This window comes from Dipodomys spectabilis, unplaced genomic scaffold (genome assembly GCF_019054845.1).
Source record: "Dipodomys spectabilis isolate Male_0828 unplaced genomic scaffold, ASM1905484v1 ptg000360l, whole genome shotgun sequence".
Classification (NCBI taxonomy): Eukaryota; Metazoa; Chordata; class Mammalia; order Rodentia; family Heteromyidae; genus Dipodomys; species Dipodomys spectabilis.
The window spans coordinates 909,907-934,298 of record NW_024871037.1 but is presented as its reverse complement, the minus strand read 5'-3'; the positions used below and the strand labels follow the sequence as shown (position 1 = coordinate 934,298).

General features: G+C 47.8%; 1 protein-coding gene across 1 annotated transcript in view; it reads left to right on the top strand.

Moving 5' to 3' along the window:
* Window positions 1-24,392, top strand: part of Lars2 (leucyl-tRNA synthetase 2, mitochondrial) — a 61,226-nt gene that overhangs the window by 19,207 nt on the left and 17,627 nt on the right. The window contains exons 6-13 of the mRNA XM_042666013.1: window positions 6,218-6,307; window positions 8,544-8,687; window positions 13,277-13,384; window positions 14,569-14,728; window positions 17,986-18,090; window positions 20,440-20,555; window positions 22,145-22,428; window positions 23,758-23,856. Coding sequence (XP_042521947.1) covers window positions 6,218-6,307; window positions 8,544-8,687; window positions 13,277-13,384; window positions 14,569-14,728; window positions 17,986-18,090; window positions 20,440-20,555; window positions 22,145-22,428; window positions 23,758-23,856 — 1,106 coding nt within the window. The remainder of the gene's footprint in view (window positions 1-6,217; window positions 6,308-8,543; window positions 8,688-13,276; window positions 13,385-14,568; window positions 14,729-17,985; window positions 18,091-20,439; window positions 20,556-22,144; window positions 22,429-23,757; window positions 23,857-24,392) is intronic.

The following is a 24,392-nucleotide window of genomic DNA, read 5'->3' as shown; positions in this document are numbered from 1 at the left end:
AGGCTTGAGCTACCAGCACCCAGCTGGCTCCAGTTTTTTAGATAGGTTTTATATGTGGTTAATTACAGGTGAGAGTCTCGTGGACTTCCTTGCCTGGGCTGGCTTCAAACCTTGATCCTCAGATCCCACCTTCTGAATGGCTAGGATTACAGTTGTGTGCCACAGGCACCTCAGAGGTCCAGCGGTTTCCAACTCTGTAACGTAGGGAGGGGTCCATGGATGCAGGAGAGAGGGGTCACGGCTCCATCCTCTTTCTTTCTCTCCCTTTCTCTCCATGGTACGTGTCGCTAAACTATGAAGACACCTGTCTGCCTTACTAGCTTTCTTGCTTGTAATCCAGATTCCATTGATACCTGGATGTTAATGCTATGGGCATTACCTGTGGTCATCAGTCCTGGGACTTGAACTCAGGGCCTGGGTGCTATCCCTGAGCTTCTTTTTTTTGCTCAAGGCTAGCACTCTACCACTTGAGCCCCAGCTCTACTTTGAGTAATTTTCTATTTAACTGGAGATAAGAGTCTCACAAACGTTCCTGCTTGAGTTGGCTTCGAACTGCAATCCTCAGATCTCAGTAGCCACCAGCACCCATACTTCTATGGGTCTCTGCCTCTCCCCCCTGCCTGGGTTTGTTCTCAGAGCTAGCAGAGTTGGTGTGATGGCAGCGTGAACCATTTTTGTCCGAGGCCCTTCCTCCCCTGCTATAGATGTCTGGAGAGGAAGAATTGAACTCTGGAGAAAATAATGAGCTCTCCCGAATAATAGATATATTTTTAAATGTGTTTCTTTCCCCCTTCTTTTTCTTTTGTCATTTGAAAGGAATTTAAAGATGAGCTGAACAAAACCAAAAGAACTTAAAGAGGCAAGTGCAGTGCGGGAAGCGTGGTTGGGAAGCTTTCCCGGAGCGAGGGCTGGAGCCAGTTGCCTTGACAACGTGTAGCAGGCAAGCTAGGCGCTTTGACTCTTCCTGCCCCCTTTCAGCTCCTCACAGGGAAAGCAGTTAGTCTAGCAGATCTCTGGCTGAGGATTGCCGGGTCTCCCTCAGCGTCAGAAATTAACCTTTCCCTGCAAAATTTCAGTTTTGGTTGGCACTGGATGGGACAAAGATGGTACCTTGGCTCTAGCTGAAGTGGTTTGATGGACCTGTCTTTTGGTGCTTACATTTGACCCAAGGGTCAATGTTAAAACCCTGACTCCTTTAACATATGACCGCCATGTTGACCTTATGTACAGCTGGACCAGTTCTGTGCTTGCCAACCTAAGCCATGGACAGTAATGATTCTTCTTTCTTTCTTCCTTCCTTCCTTCCTTCCTTCCTTCCTTCCTTCCTTCCTTCCTTCCTTCCTTCTTGTCAGTTGTAGGACTTGAACCCAGGGCCTGGGCACTGTCCCTGAGCTCTTTCGCTCAAGGTGAGCGCTCTACCACTTTGAGCCACAGCACCACATGTGGTTTCTCCCTGGTGGTTCATGGAGATGAGAGTCTCATGGACTTTCCTGCCCCGGCTGGCCTCGAACCACGATGCTCAGATCTCAGCCTCCTAAGTAGGATTACAAGCTTGAGTCACCCAGTGCCCAGCTTTGGTTTTCATTTATTTTTGTGTGTGTCAGTTCTGGGGCTTCAACTTGGGGTCCTGTGTACTGTCTCTGGGTTTCTTTGGTTTAAGATTAGCGTTCTACCACTTGAGCCCCAACTCCACTTCCAGCTCTTTTGGTGGTTAATTGGAGATGAGAATTTCATGGACTCTTCTTCCCTGGCCTGGCTTCAAACTGCGGTCAGTCCTCAGATCTTAGCTTCCTGAGTAGCTAGGATTACAACAGGCATGAGCCACTGATGCCTGGCTGGACAGTGTTTTTACTGACTCTGTCAGTGTGATGTTTTTACACTCATCAGAGGCATGGGCCTTGTATGAATAAGATAAAGTGTAAGGCTGGGCGCTGGTGGCTCACGCCCGTCATCCTGGCTACTCAGGAGGGTGAGATCTGAGGATCACAGTTCAAAGCCAGGCTGAGCAGGAAAGTCTATGAGACTCTTAATTAACCACAAAAGGCCAGAAGTGAAGCTGAGTACCAGTGGCTTATGCCTATAATCCTAGCTACTCAGGAGACTGAGATTTGAGGGTTACAGTTGGAAGCCAACCTGGGCAGGAAACTCCATGAGAATGTTTATCTCCAATAAACGGCTTAAAAAAGTCAGAAGTGGCACAGTGGCTCACGTGGTAGAGTGCTCACCTTGAGCAAAAGAAGTTCAGGGACAGTGCCCAGGCCCAGAGTTCAAGCCCCAGGATCGGCAAAAAATAAAATAAAAAGCCAGAAGTGGAACTGTGGCTCAAGTGGTAGAGTGCCAACACCCAGGACTTGAGTTTAAATCCCACTACTAACAAAAAAGAAAAAAAAAAGTCACTGGACTCTCAGGGTAATTTATTCTGACTTTTCCAAGTTGATGGCTTTATTTCTTGGTCTGTATCTCATAGATTAAAAAAAAATTTTTTTTTTCAAGCTGTGTCTTGCTGACAGCTGGAACAGCTCATGTTGTTTGCATCCGTGGAACTGACGCACCGGTGTCTCCTCTTCCGCTGGGCCCATGCCAGTGTCTAGCAATCTGCTCAGGGAACCGAGAAAACCCGAATCAGGCCAGCAAGCATCCATCAGGGGATTCTGTCCTGCTCATCCTGGAATTCTCAAGGATGCTGCAGATTGCATGACTATTCTTTCCCTTCTAGAAAAATGGAGCCGTTGCTGGAGAGCTCATTTGGCTCTCCCAGCCGAGATACTGGCATCCGCCCAAATAGACTAGTAACAAATTGCAGCTCAAGCCAATTAATCTCATCTGTAGCTTAATGGGAGGTTGGTTTTCTTTTTTTGGTTCCCAGAGGTCCAGTTAGAAAAGCTGTCTGTCTTGTTGGATTGCTTTTGTGAAATTCTTGTTAACTGGCAAAGAACAATAAAGTCACTTAAGTGTCTTGTGGAGACTACTATAAAGATGAAGAATACTCAAAAATATCCATCCCAAAAAAATAGCAGAGGGCTGGGAACGTGGCTTATTGATAGAGTGCTTGATTTCTCAGTACTACAGAAAAAGCCAGAAGCGGCACTGTGGCTCAAGTGGTAGGGTAGAGTGCTAGCCTTGAGCCAGAGAAGCTCAGGGACAGTGCCCAGGCCCTGAGTTCAAGCCCCAGGACTAGCAAAAAACAAAACAAAACAAAACACAAAGTCTTTGTGGACTGTCCTGCCTGGTCTGACTTTGTCCCCTCACCCCCAGATCTCAGCCTCCCGAGTAAGCAGGATGACAGGTGTGAGCCACCGGCGCCCAGCCTCATTAACTTCATGATGGATGGCTAAGTATGGCAAGGTTGGGAGGCCAGCGTGATGCATGATGGTCGTCTCAGCAATCGCCGTTATTCTGTGATCTGAGACCAATGGCTGTCCCAGAGAGAGCGGAGGGCAGAAAAACGAGGACCCAGCTAGATCCCACCTGAACAGAAAGGACGGGAGGTAGCACCCCTTGGTGCCCCTCAACCCCTCCCAGGTACCCAGCCTGTGTTTTACGCTGAACCGAGCTTTTATCATAACCACGTTTGACTTGGCCACACACGGTTCTCCAGTAGCCTGAATTTGATCGCAGGCTAACTAGAGGGAGTAACTGTTGTGGTTTGTCCTCGCAGAAGATTGCTGCGTCTCAGCCTTCCTGGACTTGGTCACTGCCAAATCACAGGACCACAGAAGCCACCAGCCAGGCTGGCTCAGTCCCTAAACGAGGGCTCTCACCCAGGTGTGGGTGGGTAGGTCTCACCGGTGTTCAGAGACCGCTCACCTTCTGCCTTGGTTTCCCTGTCTCGCCTGTAAATGTGCACATCCTTTTAAGCATTAAAAGCCAGATACTGTGGAATATAGAACTCCCCCAACCCCCCCCCCCCCCCCCCCCCCCCGCCATGTGGAGGAATCATTTCAGTTGTGGTCTCAGGTAAATTTGGTTGTCTGGCAACTAGATTGCGCTTAGCAGAGCCCAAGAGAATATAAATGCTGACATCTTAATAAACATCTACGTGGAGTGAGGCTGAATCGCTTTGCTTTCAGAGCTATGCTTTGAATTACCTGACTCTATTAGTTTTTTGAGAGAGAGAGAGAGAGACCGTGCCAGTCCTGGGGCTTGAATTTAGGGCCTGAGTGCCATCCCTTAGCTTGTTTGCTCAGGGCTGGTGCTCAGCCACTTGAGCCACAGCTCCACTCCTTGCTTTTGCTCTTTAATTAGAGATAAGAGTCTCAGACTTTTCTGCCCGAGGCTGGCTTTGAACCACGATCCTCAGATCTCAGCCTCCTGAGTAGCTAGGATGACAGGCGTGAGCCACCAGCACCCAGCCTGATTCTCTGTATTAAAACAACAGTGCGTTAATGCAGGGTGGGCTTACTTCAAAGCAGAGAAAAGAAGTTCAGGAATGGAAAAAAGATTCTGGAACACAGCCCTTCCTTCAAGCAGTCTTCCCATGACCAGCACCAATGGCTGTCAATCTAGCTACCCAGGAGGCTGAGATCTGAAGATCATTGTTCAAAGCCAGCCTGGGCAAGAAAAGCCCAGTGAGATTCATATCTCCAATTAACCAGCAAAAAAAGCTAGAAGTGGAGGTGTGGTTCAAGTGGTAGAGCACCAGCCTTGAGCCAGAGAGCGGAGGCAGCACCCAGGCCTGAGTTCAAGATGCCAGTGTGCACACACACACACACACACACACACACACACACACACACACACGTCTTGCCAGACATGAATGTCTCACATCTGTAATCCTAGCTACTCAGCAGGCTGAAATTTGAGAATTAAAGATTAAAGCCAGCCCAGGCAGGAAAGTCTATGGGACTCTGACCTCCACAAAACTACAAAAAAAAAAAAAAAAAAGCCTAAAGTGGTGCTGTGGCTCAAGTGCTAGAATGCTCGCCTTGAGCAAAAGAAGCTCTGGGACAACAACTAGGCCCTGAGTTCAAGCCCCAGGACTGATACCAAAAAGAAGAAAAAAGAAGTCTTCCCCAACCTGTGCTGCCCTAGAGCCTGTGGGTGGATGTGGCAACAATCAGCCCCGTCCACAGGTGCCAGGCTCCCGGGGTGACAGGTAAGGTTGCCTGGACATTTGGGTGTGAGCCGGATTGCAGTGGACATCTTTAAACATCTTTGCCAGCCAGCTGTTTTAATGGGAAGGATAAGCCGATGTTCTATCGGGGACGAGGTTGGCAGGGGAGGGGGGACTGTGTGCCTCTCTAGCTGGAAAACAGAACATTTTCATCGAATACAGAATCTGATTCCATGAGGTACTTCCAAGTCAGATCACTACTTCCAGACGAATGATTTAAAATTTAGATGACAAAATAAACAACCACCCATTCCTAGCGCATTGCATTATGCATGCTTCACAGAGCTTTAGCATTTTACGTCTGTACCGCAGCCCACATCCCTCAGCTGGGTCTCCGGGTTCACAGAAGGGCTGATGCATGTGGTGCCATGTTCCTGGCCCATGGCAAATTATGTAAACCAAGGTAGGGTGGCATCTGGTGGGGAACAGAACCAAGTGGATGGATTAGATTTCCTTTTTCTGGTGACATTTTATTCATTTGATTACTCTGTGTGTGTGTGTGTGTGTATGTGTGTGTGTGTGTGTTGGTTCAAAGGTTTGAACTCAGGTCCTGGGTGCTATCCCTTAGCTTTTTCACTCAAGGATGGTACTCTGCCACTTAAGCATTACCTCCAATTCTGGCTTTTTGCTGGTTAATTGGGAGGTGAGTCTTACAGACTTTCCAGCCCAGGTTGACTTTAAACCATGGATCCTCAGATTTCAGCCTCCTGAGTAGCTAGGATTACAAGCATGAACCACCAGTGCCTGCCTTATTGTTTTTGTTTTCGTTGGTTGTGGGGCTTGAACTCTGGGCCTGAGTGCAGTCCCTCAGCTCATGAACTCAAGGTGAGTGCTCTACTACTTGAGCTATAGCACCACTTCCGGTTTTCTGGTGGTTCATTGGAGATCAGAGTCTCACGGACTTTCCTACCCAGGCTGGCTTTGAACCTTGATCCTCAGATCTCAGCCTCTTGAGTAGCTAGGATGACAGATGTGACCCACCAGTACCCAGCCCTGATTGTTTTTCAAAATTGGATCCCAAGACTGATACATCCATCTGGGGAGGGGGCTAAAGGGGGGGGTGATGCTTACAATGACCCATGCATACTGTTTGTTATTTGCCAGGAAATTACCACATGTTTGCCAGATTACTACAGATGGACACAGTACCTATTTATTAAACTCTATGAAGCTGGACTGGCCTATCAAAAGGAGGTAAGTTCAAATCAGCTGCACATCAAGAGCTAGGAGATAAGCCCAGGCCCTGAGTTCAAGCCCCAGTACACACACACACACACACACACACACACACACACACACACACACACACACACACACACACCCCTGAGTTCAAGCACACACACACACACACCCTGAGTTCAAGCACACACACACACACCCTGAGTTCAAGCCCCAGTACACACACACACACACACACACACACACACACACACACACACACACACACACACACACACACACACACACACACACACCCTGAGTTCAAGCACACACACACACACCCTGAGTTCAAGCGCCAGTACACACACACACACTTAGTACACACACACACACACACTTTTCAAAAGCCAAACAAGCTAGGCAGCAGTGGCTCAAGCCTGTAATCCTAGCTATTCCCGAAGTGGAGATCTGAGGTTCACCATTCAAAGCCAACCCAGGCAGGACAAGTCTATAAGACAATCTCCAGTTAACTACCAGAAAACCAGAAGTGGAACCGTGGCTCAAAAGCGTAGAGTGCTAGCCTTGAGAAAAAGAAAAAAAAGAAAAAAAAACTAACTATGCTAAGTGCTACACAGGGCGGTCTCCCAAGAGAGATGTGGGAAAGTCAGGGATTGTAGAGAAGGCGTGGGAATGGTGGTGGAGTAGACAAGACACCCCCCTGGTGGCCTGGACTGGGAACTGCACTGCCCATTGCCACAGCCAGTAGTTGGCTGTAGGTCAAAGTTTAAAATGCCGCTTGCTGCCTTGGCTTTTACTGAAGTCTGCAGTCGTTTCTCCACCAGCCATGCCAATGTGGACAGAACGAAGGAGACAATGCAGGTCTTTTCACCTGTGGCCCCTTGAAAGGACTCATCAGGGATCCCCAGAAGTGTGTGGGGCTGTTTGTTTGCCAGTCCTGGGGCTTGAACTCAGGCCTTGGCCACTGTCCACTCTACCACTTGAGCCACAGCACCGCTTCTGGCTTTTTCTGTGTATGTGGTACTGAGGAATCGAACCCAGGGCTTCCTGCATGCTAGGCGAACACTCTACCACTAAGCCACCTTCCCAGCCCGGGGCCCCAGAAGCTTATGGACCACATTTGGGCAACCACAATAGGCAGTATGCAGTCTCTACTCCTGGTTGCATTTTAACTCACTAAAATACTGGCGTTCCTTAAGCATATATAGTATTTAATATTGCATATGGCATATATTTAATATTTAATTACATTTAACATTGTATATTAAATATGTCTGATGCTTTAATATTTTAATATTCAATACCTTAATATACTTAGTGCCTTTAATGTAGTTATATATTTATACTGTTATACAGATTGTAATATATGTAATACTTTAGATATATTTAATACTTTCAATATACTTTATATCTTTAATATATTTATATTATCTTACAGATTATATATACTATATTATATATATATATATTTATATATTTGCTTTTTTTTCCCTCAGTCCTGGGCCTTGAACTCAGGGCCTGGGCACTTCACTGAGCTTCTTTTCTGCTCAAGGCTAGTGCTCTACCACTTGAGAGCCACGGCACCACTTTTGGCTTTTTCTGTGTATGTGGTACTGAGGAATCGAATCCAGGGCTTCATGCATGCTAGGCAAGCACTCTACCACTAAGCCAGTCCCTTATATATTTACTTTTAATATATTTAATATAAACATCTAGCAGCTAGTACTTAAATATATATTTAAGCATATTAACTACAATATTACATATTAAATATTTAATATTGTATATTAGATATATACTCTAATCTCCAGTACCACCAAGAACTATGGATAGCGAGCAGACCTTTAACCTTGCAACCACTTTTTCTGTGTTTTGTTTCTCTTCCCTCTACTCAAAGAAAGTGAGGAGAGAGATAATGGAGAAAAGAAATTTTTCAAAAAAGAAGTAAATTTTTTTTTCTGGTCCTGAGGCCTGTCCCTGAGTTTCTTTTGCTCAACGTTTGCCACAGCGCCACATCTGGCTTTTTTTGAGTAGTTTATGGAAGATAAGAGTCTCACAGAGTTTCCTGCCCAGGCTGGCTTTGAACCACAATCCTCCAATCTCAGCCTCTCAAGTAGCCAGGATTCCAGGCGTGAGCCACCGGCGCCCAGCCAACCTTCTATTTTTGCTGGGACATCTTCAGGTCTTTTTAAAGGATCTCGGTCTGTAGGCCGTTCACCTGCTTGTGTGTTTTGTCTTTGACTCCTCACAGGCTCTAGTTAACTGGGATCCCGTAGATCACACAGTGCTGGCCAATGAGCAGGTGGATGAACACGGCTGCTCCTGGCGCTCGGGGGCAAAGGTGGAGCAGAAGTACCTGAAACAGTGGTTTCTTAAGACCACTGCATATGCAAAGGTGAGTGTTGGCCTGGGCATCCTCAGCGACGGCTCCCCCAATGACAGGCAATAAGTACCAAGGCCTTCTGGGTACTGGGAGCCAGGAGGGTCTAAAAGAGGAGCAGTGGCGATTCCTCGCCCCGACGACGGTGGCTCTGGGTCCCTGAGTTCGGGTTTTCTTTTATGCCAGTACTAGGTCTTGAATTCAAGGCCTGGGCACACTATCCCTTAGCTTTTTCACTCAAGGATGGATCCATTTGATCCACAGCTCTGCTTCTGGCTTTTTTAGTGGTTCCTTGGAGATAAGAGTCTCATGGACTTTTTCTGCCTGGGCTGGTTTCAAACCACGATCCTCTGGATCTCAGCCTCCTGAGTAGCTTGGATTATAGACATTAGCCACTGGCACCTGGCTACTGTAGATCTTTCTTTCTTTTTTCCTTCCTTCCTTCCTTCCTTCCTTCCTTCCTTCCTTCCTTCCTTCCTTCCTTCCTTTCTTTCTTTCTTTCTTTCTTTCTTTCCTTCTTTCTTTCTTTCCTTCTTTCTTTCTTTTTCCAGTCCTGGGGCTTTAATCCTGGATCTGGGCACTGTCCCTAAGCTTCTCTGGCTCAAGGCTAGCACTCTACCACTTGAACCACGGCACCACTTCCAGCTTTTCCTCAGTAGTTTACTGGAGATAAGAGTCTCACGGACTTTCCTGCCCTGGCTGGCTTTGAACTGCAGTCCTCAAATCTCAGCCTCCCGAGTAGCTAGAATTACAGGCATAAGCCACCTGAACGACCCCCCCCCCCTCCTCCTCCCCTTCCCTTCATTTCCCTTCCCTTCCCTCCCTTCCCTTCCCGTTTCTTTGAGTCTGGTACTCTATCTGGTACCTGCTGCTTTCACGTGTTGGCTAGTGTTTTCCCAACTGAGCTAGGCCTCCAACCCCAACTGTAGGTCTTTTCTTGTCCGCTGTAGAGCTTAATCTCAGGGCCTGGGCACTGTCCCTGAGCTCTTTTGCTCAAGGTTAGCACTCTACCACTTGAGTCACTTCCCATTTTCTGGTGGTTCACTGGAGATAAGCGTTCCACAAACTTTTCTGCCTAGTCTGGCTTCAAACCACGATCCTCACATCTCAGCCTCCTGAATAGCTGGGCTTACAGGCATGAGTCACCATGCCTGGCCATGCTGAAGGTCTTAAATGCAAGGAAAACACAAGGCCTGTGTTACCTGTGATCATTACAAAGCTTTGCCAAACCTGAACCGTAATGCTCTAACACTGTAGGGAAATGTGACCAACAGGTTTTATTTCCCCCCCCAAAATATAGGTCTTCAAGGAGGCTCTTTCCCCTGTGTAATGTGTTCAGAATGCACAGAGATGCGCATTAGACCTCATGAACACCAGTGTGCTGTTCCTTAAAAGGACAGGGCTATCAGAGAAGAGGCTGAGAAAAACAAAGCTGGGGTCAGCGCCCCCCGGTAGCATCTGGGCAGTGTGAGCTCTCTGCTGACAGTTGGGGGCCCCCCCCCCCACTGTGTTAGCAGGAAGTGGAGCAGGTCATCCCGCAGACCCAGCCGATGATTCTGGAGTCTGGAGTCCAACAGATCGGAAAGGCCACCTGATTAGCTCTTTTGTTTTGACCTCTGCCTCTAGTTGGAAATGTAATAGCCTAACTGAGGGGCATTTATTCTTTCAATTGTCAGCGGTGAGTTTTTCAGCTGTTCAGCCAAAGTGCTTAGTTACCATGGCAACCTGCCTGGTTCTTGCTGAACCCCGGTGTGCAGTGATTGAAGGAGCTGCTTTTGGAGGTCAGCACAGAAAATCGGGGGGGGGGGGGTTTGCGGGGGGGGGGCGGGGGGGGAGCAAAAGGCCATAGGGCTGGCAGAAAGCAATTTCAGCGGAGCTGCACAGCGCAGCTCAGGGAGACCTTGGCATTATAGCTTTGCAGTTAGTCGAGAGTTCCCAGAAGTCTGTGAGTTAGAAATATGAATGGCAACCCGGGACTGGGGACAAAATTCACAACAAGCTCCCCCTAAATGCAAACATAAAAAGCAAACCCGCCAGGCGCCAGTGGCTCCTGCCTGTCATCCTAGCAACTCAGGAGGCTGAGATCTGAGGATTCTGGTTCAAAGCCATCCCGAGCAGGAAAGTCTATGAAACTCTTATCTCCAAGAAACCACCAGAAAACCGGAAGTGGCACTGTGGCTCAAGTGGTAGAGTGCCAGCCTTGAGCTGAAGAGCTAAGGGACAGCGCCCAGGCCCAGAGTTCAAGCCCCACGACCAACCAAAATAAAAAATAAAAAAAGGAAAGCTAATCCTAGCTGCTCAGGAAGCAGAGATCTGAGGATCTAGGTTCAAAGCCAGCCAGGAAAGTTCATGAGACAGACGTTTATTTCCAATTAACTACCCAAAAGCCAGAAATGGAGCTGTGGTTCAAGTGCTACAGAGCTATAATTCAAGTACACGAAAGCTCATGGACAGCACTCAGGCGCTGAGGACCAGCATTTTATATATACACATACATATAAATATATGTGTGTATATATATATATGTAAATTATATATATGTGTAAATTATCTTTTGGTTTTTATGTTTGGTTAGGTCCTACCTAGGCCTTCCTCTAGAATTAGCATATATGAAAGCATTCAAATTTCACGCATATGAATTAGCATATGAAAACAATTCAATTTCATCCATCTATGACTCTTTTGTCCTCATCTCCATTATTTGACTATTTTAAGCAAATACCTCCAGCAGAAGTTTTCTAGGCTGGACAGTTCAATCAAGAGAAAACCTGAAGAGGTGGTTTCTACGTTCCTACCAGAGCAGCTGATCAGAATTCAATTTTCTTTCTCTCCTTCCTTCCTTCCTTCCTTCCTTCCTTCCTTCTTTCCTTCCTTCCTTCCTTCCTTCCTTCCTTCCTTCCTTCCTTCCTTCCTTCTTTCCTTCCCTCCCTCCCTCCGTCCCTCCCTCCTTCCTTCCTTCTTCCTTCCTTGTTTTCCTTCTCTCTCTTTCATTTTCTGATCAGAATTAATCTTCCTTCTTTTCTTCCTTCCTTCTCTCTCTTACATTCTCCCCCCCGCCCCCCCCTCATGCCAGTCCTGTGGCTTAACTCAGGGCCTGGGTACTGTTCCTGAGCTTTTGTCCTCAAGTTAGCTCTCTACCACTTGAGCCACTTCTACCACTTGAGCTCTACTTCTGGCTTTTTTGGTAGTTAATTGGAGATAAGAGTCTCATAGAGCCGGACGCTGGTGGCTCACGCCTGTAATCCTAGCTACTCAGGAGGCTGAGATCTGAGGATCGCGGTTCAAAGCCAGCCCAGGCAGGAGAGATCTTGAGACTCCTATCTCCAATAAACCACCAGAAAACCGGAAGTGGCGCTGTAGCTCAGGTGGTAGAGCGCTCGCCTTGAGGTGAAGAGCTGAGGGACAGCACCCAGGCCCAGAGTTCAAGCCCCACGGCCGACCGAAAAAAAAAAAAAAAGAGTCTCATAGAGCTGAGCACTGGTGGCTGATGATAGGATCTCAGTTTGAAGCCAGCCCAGGCAGAAAAGTCCCGGTGAGACTCTTATCTCCAATTAACTCAAAACCTGGAAGTGGTGCTGTGGCTCAAGTGATAGAGCTCTAGCCTTGAGCACAAAGAGTCTCAGGGACAGTGCCCAGGCCCTGAGTTCAAGTCCTACAACCAACAACAACAACAAAAAAGAGTCTCACAGACTTTCTTGCCTTGGTTGGCTTCAAACTGAGATCGTCAGCTCTCAGCCTCCTGACAAGCTAGGATGACAGGCATGAGCAACCAGCACCCAGCCAGAATTTGATTTTCTGGGGCAGGGAGCAGGCTATGCTGCCTGACACAGGTCTGTAGGTCATGACCTTCTAGTTGTATTCCTGAACTGTGGAAGAGAACACATTTATCCAAGATATGAATTACAGCTAGGTGCTCATGGTTCTCAACTGTAATCCAAACCACTAAGGAGGTTGAGATCTGAGGATTGAGGTTCATAATCAACCTGGGCAGGGAAATCCAGGAGAATTTTGTTTCCAATTAAGCACCAAAAAGCTGGATGTGGAGCTGTGGCTCAAGTGGTAGAGTGCCAGTCTTGATCAAAAAACTCAAATGAGGGAGCCGGGCGCTGGTGGCTCAAGCCTGTAATCCTAGCTACTCAGGAGGCTGAGATCTGAGGATCGCGGTTCAAAGCCAGCCCGGGCAGGAGAGACCATGAAACTCCCTATCTCCAGTGAACTACCAGATTGAGTTTAAGCCCCATGACTCAAATAACACACACACACACACACACACACACACACACACACACACACACACACACACGAATGGAGTTGACTCAAATAACACACACACACACACACACACACACACACACACACACACGAATGGAGTTGACTCAAATAACACACACACACACACACACACACACACACACACACACACACACACACACACGAATGGAGGCAGGGATGCGAAGCTTTTCTCCTGGGCTCAAGCTAGAAGTCCATGCTCTTCAGCCAAAGCAGTATAAGTAACCGTACCACTAGCTTCACATGCCCCGACATCCTTTGGTGCCTCCACTAAGTGCTGTCTACTTCTCTTCCTCTTCTCTTCATTCCCACAGGCCATGCAGGACGGGCTGGCAGACCTTCCCGAGTGGTATGGCATAAAGGGCATGCAGGCCCACTGGATCGGGGACTGCGTGGGCTGCCATCTGGACTTCACGTTAAAGGTGACCACCCACCCACACGTCGGCAGTTCGCGCTCAGCAAATCTCCAATCTCCTTTGGCATTTTGGGATTCATTGATTAACCCAGTAACTCGGGACTCCACAGAAGCACTGTTCAATAGAAAGGCATTGACTGCAGCTCATATACTTTTTTTTTTTTTTTTCCTGTCAGTTGTGGGCCTTGAACTCAGGGCCTGGGCACTGTCCCTGAGCTGCTTTTTGCTCAAGGCTAGCACTCTACCACTTTGAGCCTCATTGCCACTTCTGTTTTCTTTTCTTCTTCTTTTCTTTCTGGGCACTGTCCCCCGAGTTTTTTGCTCAAGGCTAGTGCTCTGCCACTTGAGCCACAGCTCTACTTTTAGCTTTTTTGAGTAGTTTGTTGGAGATAAGAGCCCTCCTCCCCCAGGACTTTCCTGCCTGGGGCTGGCTTTGAACCACATCCTCAGATCTCATCCTCCTGAGTAGCTAGGATCACAGGCGTCCAGCGCCACTTCTGGATTTTGAATGGTTAATTGGAGATAAGAGTCTCACAGAGACTTTCGTGCCTAGGCTGGCTTTGAACTGCAATCCTCAGATCTCAGCCTCCTGAGTAGCTTGGATGACAAATACAAGCCACTAGCGCACAGTCACATATTTTTCAATTTTATTCTTTTTTTTTAAATTTTATTCTTTTTTAGGGCAAAGAAACAACCTTCATTGAGGTCAAACCCAGTACTGACCAAACAGATGTAAATAAGTAAGCAAAATATTAAGTATTCAAAGCCAGACATCGGTTGTTCACACACCTGTCATCCTAGCTACTCAGGAGGCTGAGGTCTGAGGATCAGACCTCAAAGTTCAAAGTCACCTGGGGCTGGAAAGACTGTTAGTCTCTTATCTCCAATAAACTACAAGATAATCTGGAAGGAGAGCTAAGGCTCCAAGTGGTAGAAAGCTAGCCTTGAGAGAGAGGGACAGTGTCCAAGCCCTGAGTTCAAGCCCCATGACCAGATCAACATCAGCAAAAAAAGATTTTGCAATGGAGCAGGGTACTGCCAGGCCCCATCTTAGTCCCCTACCCCTCTGATCTTGAGGCCAGAGACGATCACCATGGGAACCAGGGGGAGGAGCCAGGGGATGTAGCTGAGAAATCCCATTGCCCATGGGGAAGACGGAGAAATGAAATGACCCTCACTTCCTCCTGCCAGGTGGATGGCCGAGACACTGGAGAAAAGCTGACAGCATACACAGCCACCCCTGAGGCCATATATGGTACCTCCCATGTGGCCATTTCTCCCAGCCACAGACTCCTACACGGGCACAGCTCTCTGAAGGAGGCTTTTCAGAAGGCCTTGGTACCTGGCAAAGGTAAGCTGGCAGGTCCTAGAGCAGGCTCTGGGACAGCAGTTCACGACAACCAAAGTCCTGCTGTGTACCATCTCCTGTGATTTGTTCTTACTTCTAGCCTTATTCTTGTTTTATTTACTTATTTATCTTTGTTTGTTTGTTTGTTCATTTGGGGCCTTGAACTCAAGGCCTGGGCACTTTATTCTTGAGCTCTTTTTGCTCAGTACTAGCACTCTACCACTCTACACCACAGCTCCATTTCTGGTTTTCTGGTGGTTCTTTGGCAATAAGAGTCGCATAGACTTCCTTGCCCAGGCTGGTTTTGAACCATGAGCCTCAGATCTCAGCATCTGGTCTTAGTATTACTAATTTCTATTTATTTATTTTTACTGGGGATTGAACCCTCGCTAGGCAAGGGCTTTGCCACTGAGCTACACCCCAGCCTGTATTTTATTTATTTATTTATTTTATTTTTAAAGTTAGTGCTGGTCCTTCAGGGCCTGAGTGCTATCCCTGGACTTTTGTGCTCAAGGCTAGTGCTCTACCACTTGAGCCACAGCTCCACTTCTTGTTGTTTTTTTTTTTGGAGGGGGAAGTAGTTAATCAGAGATAAGAGTCTCCCAGATCTTCCTGCCAACTCAGTAGACTTTAAGGGGGGAGTAATACATTACAGCATTTGCTGATAACAGGTTGAGGACTGGCACTTGTAATTGTTTCCTGAGCATTAAAGACCACATTCAGGTATTGAGAGCAAGGAGCACTTCCTGAGAGCTTGGGGGCAGTGCCAGCCCTCTGGGAACACACCCCTACGCCTCCCACACACCCAGTTGGTATGCCCCCAGCGGTCAGAAAGAAGCCTGCCAGGCAGGCTCAGAGACCACTCACCCAGCACAAAGTGAGTTTCATCACCTAGTTTTCTTGTGCTGAAATGGAGAAGAATTGAAATTTCATTGTCTGGAGCTGGACCCTGATAGCTACTCAGAAGGCTGAGATCTGAGGATCATGGTTTGAAGCCAGCCAAGGCAGGAAAGCCTTTTATTTTTGGTCTTAGGGCTTAAACTCTGGGCCTGGGCGCTGTCCCTGCACTCTTCAGCTCAAGGTGAGCGCTCTACCACTTGAGCCACAGCACCACTTCCAGTTTTCTAGTGGTTTATTGGAGATTAGAGTCTCACGGACTTTTCTGTCCAGGCTGGCTTTGAACCGTAATCTTCAGATCCCAGCCTTCTGAGTAGGATTACAGGCAGGAGCCACCGGCGCCTGGCCCAATGCTATCTTTCTCAGACTTATTTTTGTCTACTCATTCCAAAGAGAAATTGGCTTCTTTTCAGCTGTTTAAAGGGAAAACTTCTAGTTTTTACCCCTCATGGACAATTTGAGATTTCCTTGAGGGCTTGTGACATTTGAATATTTCCTCAAATTGAAAAACTAAGAAATGCAAGCATCTCGTCTTTACATTTTTCTTATGGTTCATTTGGGGACACAAATGAAAATGAGGTAACTTTAATAGGAGCTTAGTTGGCTAATCAGTTATAAAAGACTGAGTTCCCGAGGTAAAAAGCACTATAAATTCAACACATTTTCATATGTCATAAATTTTTGCCAGTCCTGGGACTTGAACTCAGGGCCTAGGACCGTCACTGAGCTTCTTTGTGCTCAAGGCTATAGTGCTCTACCATTTGACCCACAGTGCCACTTGTGGCTTTTTCTGTGTATGTGGTACTGAGGAATCAAACCCAGGGCTTCATGCACACTAGGCAACACTCTACCACTCAGCCACATTCCCAGCCCATGAATATTTAATACTTACAATGCAAGGAAAAATTCTAGGAAAAGACAGCACAGCCTCTGGTCCCTGTTGATGCTTTTGATGGCTTCCTGTCTTGTCAGAGCTTATCAATCAGATTTATGTCAGAGGTGGTCAACTGAGAAAAGGAGAGAACTTCAGGCATTATGGGAACCAATTAGATCTCAAGAACTCTCAGCACGCATCTTATTTTTGCTGCCTTTTTAAGGAACTTGTGCTCAACAAAAACAAGCAAACAATACATTAATAAGCAACCTAGCTGGCCAACTCACAAGAATTGCAAGTATTGCTAAAATTAAAAAATATATTTATATGTTGTTTGAAAATATTTAAATTATGTATTTACAAAGAATCACAACTGAGTGTACTGTGTACACTGTGTACTGTGATTATATTTTCTGCTTCTTTTTTTTTTTTTATAGAGTTCTCCCTCCCCCCATTTGCTTTATATTCTTTGAATTTCTGACTATATCTTCCCACATTTTCCTTGTGGCTCTTGGAAACTTTTCAGTCTAGTATTTTGCATATTGCACCCTGCTTAGAAAGACTTATCAATTCCCTGTTTTCCCAGAGATGTACCTTGGGACCATGGGCCATGTTGGGGGGACCTGGTCATTCTTCAGGCCTCTGCTGTGTTTGAAAACTCCTCAATCTTCCCTTTGTCTTTTTTTTTTTTTTTTTGCTAGTCCTGGGGCTTGAACTCAGGGCCTGGGCACTGTCCCTGAGCTGCTTTCGCTCAAGGCTAGCACTGTACCACTTGGGCCACAGTGCCACTTCTGGCTTTTTCTGAATAGTTTATTGGAGATAAGAGTCTCATGGACTTTTCCTGCCTTCTTTTCCCCTCTCTGTTCAAGTCATTTTCTGCTCTCTTATTCTACTTTCACTACCAGTAGATTTTTTTTTTTCTTTCATTTGTGGGACTTGAACTCAGGGCTTAGGCACTGTCTCTGAGCCTCTTTGTGCTCAAGGCTAGCACTCTACCACTTGAGCCCCAGTACCACTTCCGGCTTTTTCCTGTGTAGGTGGTCCTGAGGAATGGAACCCAGGGCTTCATGCATGCTGGGCGAGCACTCTACCACTGAGCCACCTTCCCAGCCCCATCATGTAAATTTGTTGTGGTTGTTATCGTTTCATTCTTCTACCTCCTGCAGATATTTTTCACAAGGAAAGGGCAGTGATTGGAATGGCTTGCTCCCCACCACACCCCACCATCTGGAAAGAAAAAAAAATTGCTATGCTCACATCTTTGCTTAGGGGTTTGGATGAACAACATTTTCTCATGTGCTTGGTTTCATCCTTTGATTTCCACTGGTGTGAATTGTCTATTACTACCCTTCAAAGGACAAACTCTTGACCAATTAGCACAGAACACCAAAGCTCTCCTGCTTTTTTCTTCTTCCCTGGTCTCTCCTCGGAGATTCAAACAGCGTAGGGTCCCATTGGGCTGACATGCTGTCATGTCCTGTCATTGCAGATTGTCGCACACCGGTGATAGCCGCGAACATGCTCACCCAGCAGGAGGTCCCTGTCATCATTGCGGCCGGAGCTGACTTAGAAGGCTCTCTGGATTCAAAAATAGGTAAGCAGTGGTTAAAATGTCATCCATGCTAACCAACATTGCAAGTTTAAGACTAAAGTAGCCGGGCACTGGTGGCTCATGCCTGACATCCTAGCTACTCAGGAGGCTGAGATCTGACGATTGAAGTTCAAAGCCAGCCCAGGGCAAGAAAGTCCGCAAGACATCTTTACTCCTACAAACTACCAAAAACCCGGAAGCGGAGCTGTGGCTCAAGTGGTAGAGCGCTAGCCTTGAGCCAGAGAAACTCAGGGACAGTGCCTAGGCCCTGAGTTTACGCTCCAGGACCAGCACCAAAAGAAGAGATCTGATTTAGCATTTTGTGTATGCCCTTTAGATTTTTTTTTTTTTTTTTTTTTTTGTTTTTTTGCCAGTCGTGGACCTGAACTCTGGGCCTAGGCGCTGTCCCTCAGCTCTTCAGCTCAAGGCAAGCACTCTACCGCTTGAGCCACAGCGCCACTTCCGGCTTTTTCTGTTTATGTGGTGCTGAGGAATCGAACCCAGGGCCTCATGCATGCAAGGCAAGCGCTCTACCACTGAGCCACCTTCCCAGCCCAACCCTTTAGCTTTTTATATGACATACGTACTTGAGCAAGCCAGCAGTTTACACAGGTGGCTGGAGCAATGACCCTCCACCAGGAGATTCCCGGTCCTAGCCGAGGGAGAGGTCCTGCTGGACACTAACCATATTATTTCACACCTCCCCAGTGAAGCCTTTCATGTGAATAGAACCAAGGCTGAGCCATCACCCCTATAGAACTAACAGCTGGGAGTGGAGGGGGCCGGGGCAGGGGTGGGTGGGAAATAAAGAAAGAACAAAACTGCTCTGAAGGCCTAGCTCAAGTCAGAACAGCAGGTCTCCCCTAGCGGCTGAGTGATTTGCTTCTGCCCGCCCCGCGTCTCCTCCACGCCCTGTGTGGGAGTAATGCAGAGCAAATGTCTGCGCAGAATGTTCCAGGGCCTTTGGGAACACAGCCCAAGTGAAATCTTTCAGCTCTTGACTCAGTGGGGTTTTTCTAAGGTGCTGGAGACAGACCCATGCCTCAGCCCCATTTCCTTCAAGAAAGCCATTGTTTTTTCCACTGCAGGAGGTGGGGGGGGGGGCGGTTCTACAACAAGGTCTCCTTATATTTACCATACTGTGTTCAGTGTCTGTTTTCAGATTACAACTATTTAAAAAAAAAAAAAGAAAGGGAGCAAGAAAGCTGGATGCTGGTGGCTTATACCTGTCATCCTAGCTACTCAAGAGGCTGAGATCTAAGGATCGTGGTTCAAAGCCAGCCCTGGCAGGAAAGTCTGGGAGACTCTCATCTCTCAATGAACCACCAAAAAGCCAGAAGTGGTGCTGTGACTCAAGTGGAAGAGTGCCAGTCTTGAGCACACACACACAAAAAAGCTTAGGGACAATATCTAGGCCCTGAGTTTAAGCCCCAGGACCTGTACAAAAGAATAATAACAACGGGCTGGGAAGGTGGCTTAGTGGTAGAGTGCTCACCTTGCATGCATGAGGCCCTGGGTTCGATTCCTCAGCACCACATAAGCAGGAAAAAAAAATCCAGAAGTGGCGCAGTGGCTCAAGTGGTAGAGCGCTAGCCTTGAGGTGAAGAGCTGAGGGACAGCGCCCAGGCCCAGAGTTCAGACCCCACAACTGGACCCCCCCCCAAAAAAAAAGAATAATAATAATAATAACAACAGGAAGGAAGAGAGAGAAAGAAAGGAAAGAAAAAGAAGAAAAGAAAAAGAAACGAAGCAAAAGAAAAAGAACTCAGGGGCTGGGAAGGTAGCTTAGTGGTAGAGTGCTTGCTAGCATGCATGAAGCTCTGGGTTTGATTCCTTAGTACCACATACCCAGAAAAAGCCGGAAGTGGCGCTGTGGCTCAAAGTGGTAGAGTGCTAGCCTTGAACAAAAGAAGCTCAGGGACAGAGCCCAGGCTCTGAGTTCAAGTCCCAGGACTGGCAAAAAAAAAAAGAAAGGAAAAAAAGACTTCAAGGAAATAATGTCATGGTAGAAAATGGGCCCATTAGGGTGGCATAATACTCAAAGACTGGCTTCCATTTTCCCTCGGATGTGGCATGTCTTTATAACTTCTAAACCAAAGAGAGGGGCTCCTATAAGAAAGCTAAAGCTGAGCCGAGTGTCAGTGGCTTACACCTGTCCTAGCTACTCAGGAGGATGAGAGCTAAGGATCTCCGTTCATAGCCAGCCTACGACACAATAGTTCATAAGATTCTTTATCCCCAACTCGCCAGCAAAAAAGGAAGTAGAAGTGTGGCTCTAGTTGGTAGAGTGCTGAAGCCAGACGGGTGCTGTGGGTTGCGTAGGAGATGTTGTTCATTTCTTCCCTTGAACAGGGATTCCTAGCACCAGCCCAGAGGATGCTCTCCTAGCCCACGCATTGGGCCTGTCCTACTCAGAAGTCATCGAAACCCTGCCAGACGGCACAGAAAGACTGTGTTCCTCGGCTGAGGTCGGTACCCCAAGATACGTGCTTAAGTACTTACTTCTGGAATCATGATCTGGGTGTGAGTTTGATAAGATAGTCTCCTTCAGCTGGGGCGCTGGTGGCTCACACCTGTCATCCTAGCTACTCAGGAGGCTGAGATCTGAGGATCACAATTCAAAGCCAGCTCAGGCAGGAAAGTCCCTGAGACTCTTATCTCCAATGAACCACCAGCAAACCGGAAGTGGCGCTGTGGCTCAAGTGGTAGAGCGCTCGCCTTGAGCTGAAGAGCTGAGGGACAGCGCCCAGGCCCAGAGTTCAAGCCCCATGACCACCACCAACAACAAAAAAGATATTCTCCTTCAGATGCAAATCACAATCTATGCTTTTCCCTCAACCCCATATCTAAAGATCTCTGGCAGCTTTGCTGCTGCTGCTGCTTCCTTCCGTTGCTTTGCCAAGTGCTTTGCCACCAAGCTACTTGTCCCAGCCCATAGCTTTGCTTCTTGTTCAGTGAGAACAAAATATTGGCGGGTGCTGGTGGCTCACGCCTGTCATCTTAGTTACTCAGGAGGCTGAGATCTGAGGATCATGGTTCAGAACCAAACCTGGGCAGGAGAGTCTGTGAGACTCTTATCTCCAGTGAAATCACCAAAAAAAAGCTGGAAATGGAGCTGTGGCTCAAGTGGTAAAGCATTAGTCTTGAGCACCAAAGCTCAGGAACAGCATTGAAGCCCTGAGTTTAAACACCAGGATCTAAACACACGTACACGCGTGTGTGTGTGCACACACACACACTTTACTAGGGCCAGCTTCCCCTTTCGCTACAAGGGCAGTGTCCAAAGCCATGGTGCTTTTTGATGCCCCTGAAAAGGTTGAATTTCTCTACAAATCTGAAGGGAAAAACAATGCGTCAACAATTATATCCCTTTTTCTATTAGTTGCAGCTATAAAATCTGATTTTTCAACCAGGCGATGGTGGCTCCAAGCCTATAATTCTAGCTACTCAGGAGATGGAGATCTGAGGTTCAAGGTTCAAAGCCAGCCAGGGCAGAAAAGTCTGAGACTTCTCTCTTAACTCATCACCAAAAAGCCCGAAGGAATGGTATATAGCTCAAAGGGTAGAGCATTGGCTTTATTAAGAGAAAGTTTAAGCAAATGTGGGAGTCCTTGAATTCAAGCTCTAGTATCTCACACATATTAAAATAATAAATGTGATTTTTTTTTTTCTGGTCATGGGGCCTGAACTCTGGGCCTGGGCGCTGTCCCTCAGCTCTTCAGCTCAAGACGTGCGCTCTACCCCTTGAGCCACAGCGCCACTTCTGGTTTTAGGTGGTTCATTGGAGATAAGAGTCTCACAGACTTTCCTGCTCTGGCTGGCTTTGCATTTCACTCCTCAGATCTCAGCTTCCTGAGTAGCTAGGATGACAGGTGTGAGCCACGGATGCCCAGTTAATAGACATGACCGTTACTATGTCCTTAAGGAGCAAGGCCCCAGGGCTGGTAGAGGTCATCCTGGCAGCCCATCTGGTCCCTGGAATAGGCCAGGCAGGGCTGGGGGTGGTGACTTGGTCTTGCTCTGAGAGTCATGGCCATCTTTTCTTTTTTTCTCTCAGTTTACAGGCATGACTCGCCAGGAGGCCTTTCTAGCCGTGACTCAGAAAGCCAGAGGGAAGAGAGTGGGCGGAGAGGTGACAAGTGACAAGCTGAAGGACTGGCTGATCTCCCGCCAGCGGTACTGGGGCACACCGATCCCCATTGTCCACTGCCCAGCCTGCGGCCCAGTGCCCGTTTCCCTGGAGGACCTGCCCGTGACCCTGCCCCGCATCTCGTCTTTCACTGGCAAGGGCGGCTCGCCCCTGGCTACAGCTTCGGAGTGGGTGAACTGCACCTGCCCAAGGTCAGGGGCTGTGTCCCACCTCCCTCCCCCTCCCCCTCCCCCTCCCCCTCCCCCTCCTCCTCCTGACTCCCATCAGCTTGTACAACATGCCACAGGTTTGGGGGAGATCTGGGAGAATCAGGCCCAGTCCTGTTGGGTGGGACTCCTATCTCCCCCTCCCTCCCCCAACCCCTTTGGAAGAACATTATTGAGAACCTCTCCCAGAAACATCTTTTTTTAAAAAACTGGATTCAATAGATCTCTATCTATCTGTCTGTCTGTCTATTTTGAGGGGTAGCAGGGCTTAGAACTCAGGGCCTGGAGCTTTCAGGGCAAGCGCTCTACCACTTGAGCTACACCTCCAAGCCTCTAGAAACTTATTTGTTGGTGGTGATGGTGGTAGTAGTGGTGGCTGATGTGTTTGTGCCATCGCTGGGGCTTGAACTTAGGGTCTGGAAAACGCTGTTGCTAAGCTCTTTTTTTTTTTTTTTTTTGGGTCCAGTCGTGGGGCCTGAACTCTGGGCCTGGGCGCTGTCCCTCGGCTCTTTAGCTCAAGGCTAGCACTCTACCACTTGAGCCACAGCACCACTTCCGGCTTTTTTCTTTTTGCTTATGTGGTGCTGAGGAATCGAACCCAGGGCCTCAGGCATGCAAGGCAAGCGCTCTACCACTGAGCCACCTTCCCAGCCCCTAAGCTCTTTTTTTACTCAAGGCTGGCACCCTACCACTTGAGCCACAGGTCCACTTCCCGCTTTTTGGTGATTAATTGGAGGGTTATGGTTTTGTGTTTTAAACCTGGGCTGGCTTTGAACTGCGATCCTTAGATCTCAGCTTCAAACAAATAAATAATAAGTACCCAGCCCCAGGCCTTTCCTCCTTCCTGCTGTTCTCTGCTTAGGGTTCATGTTGAAGGTGCTTCAAATTGTTACAAATTGTTTGGAGCTGGGGGCTCACACCTTCAGCCCTCCCCCCTCCGCCCCCCCCCAGCCTCCATTCCCTCAGTAGAAGCTATGAGAGGATTAGCAACGGTGCACTGCACAGCGACACCTAGTGGGCACTTTGGAGACAGGAGCAGGCCCAACGTCCACCCCTGCCCGCCCTGGTGGCTTTGAAACTGGACATCCTGGAGCTATTCTAGGCAGGGACACAGGAGAGGCCCTGGCTGCTTTAGCGTAGAAAGATGGGGGGTCTGGAAAGAGTGAAAAGGCTTGAGGGTTAGCACACAGACCCCAAGTTCAAGTCCCAGGGCCAACAAAATTTTTTTTTTCTAAATAACTACAACTAAATAAATAAGTGAATGAATGAATGAATATAAAAGAAGTCAGTTGACAAGCTTTCTTTGTTCCTCAGGTGCAAAGGGGCAGCCAGGAGGGAGACAGACACAATGGACACCTTCGTTGACTCCGCCTGGTACTACTTGAGATACACAGACCCCCACAATCCTCACAGGTAACGCCCCAAGGAGGTTGGCCCATATGTCAGCTAAGAGGCAGACAGCAAAGCTGGATCCAGGTATGCAAGAGACGTACCAGAGAAATGCCCGCGCAGAATGAATGGCTCCAGAGAGCTCTAGACCTTGGTCTGGTGCAGCAGGTGCAGGAAAAGAGGGGGGGAAAGGGAAGGCTGCTATGGAGGATCCTTAGACCATAGCGTGGCTCCAAAGGCCTCAACCAGGCCTTGGGAAAGACCCAAACGAGCATATCCATTTCACCCAGCCATTTAGGAGGCTGAGGTTTGAGGATCATGATCTGAAGCCCGCCTGGGCAGGAAAATCTGTGTAATCTCCAATTACTCACCAAAAAAAAAAAAAATAAAGCCATAAGTGGAACTGTGGCTCAAGTGGTAGAGTGCTAGCCTTGAGCAAAACAGGCTCAAGGAGCTGGGCACTGGTGGCTCAAGCCTTAATCCTCGCTGCTTGGGAGGCTGAGCTACAAAGATCTTGGTTTGGAAACTACCCCAGTCAGGAAAGTATGAAGTCTGTTTTT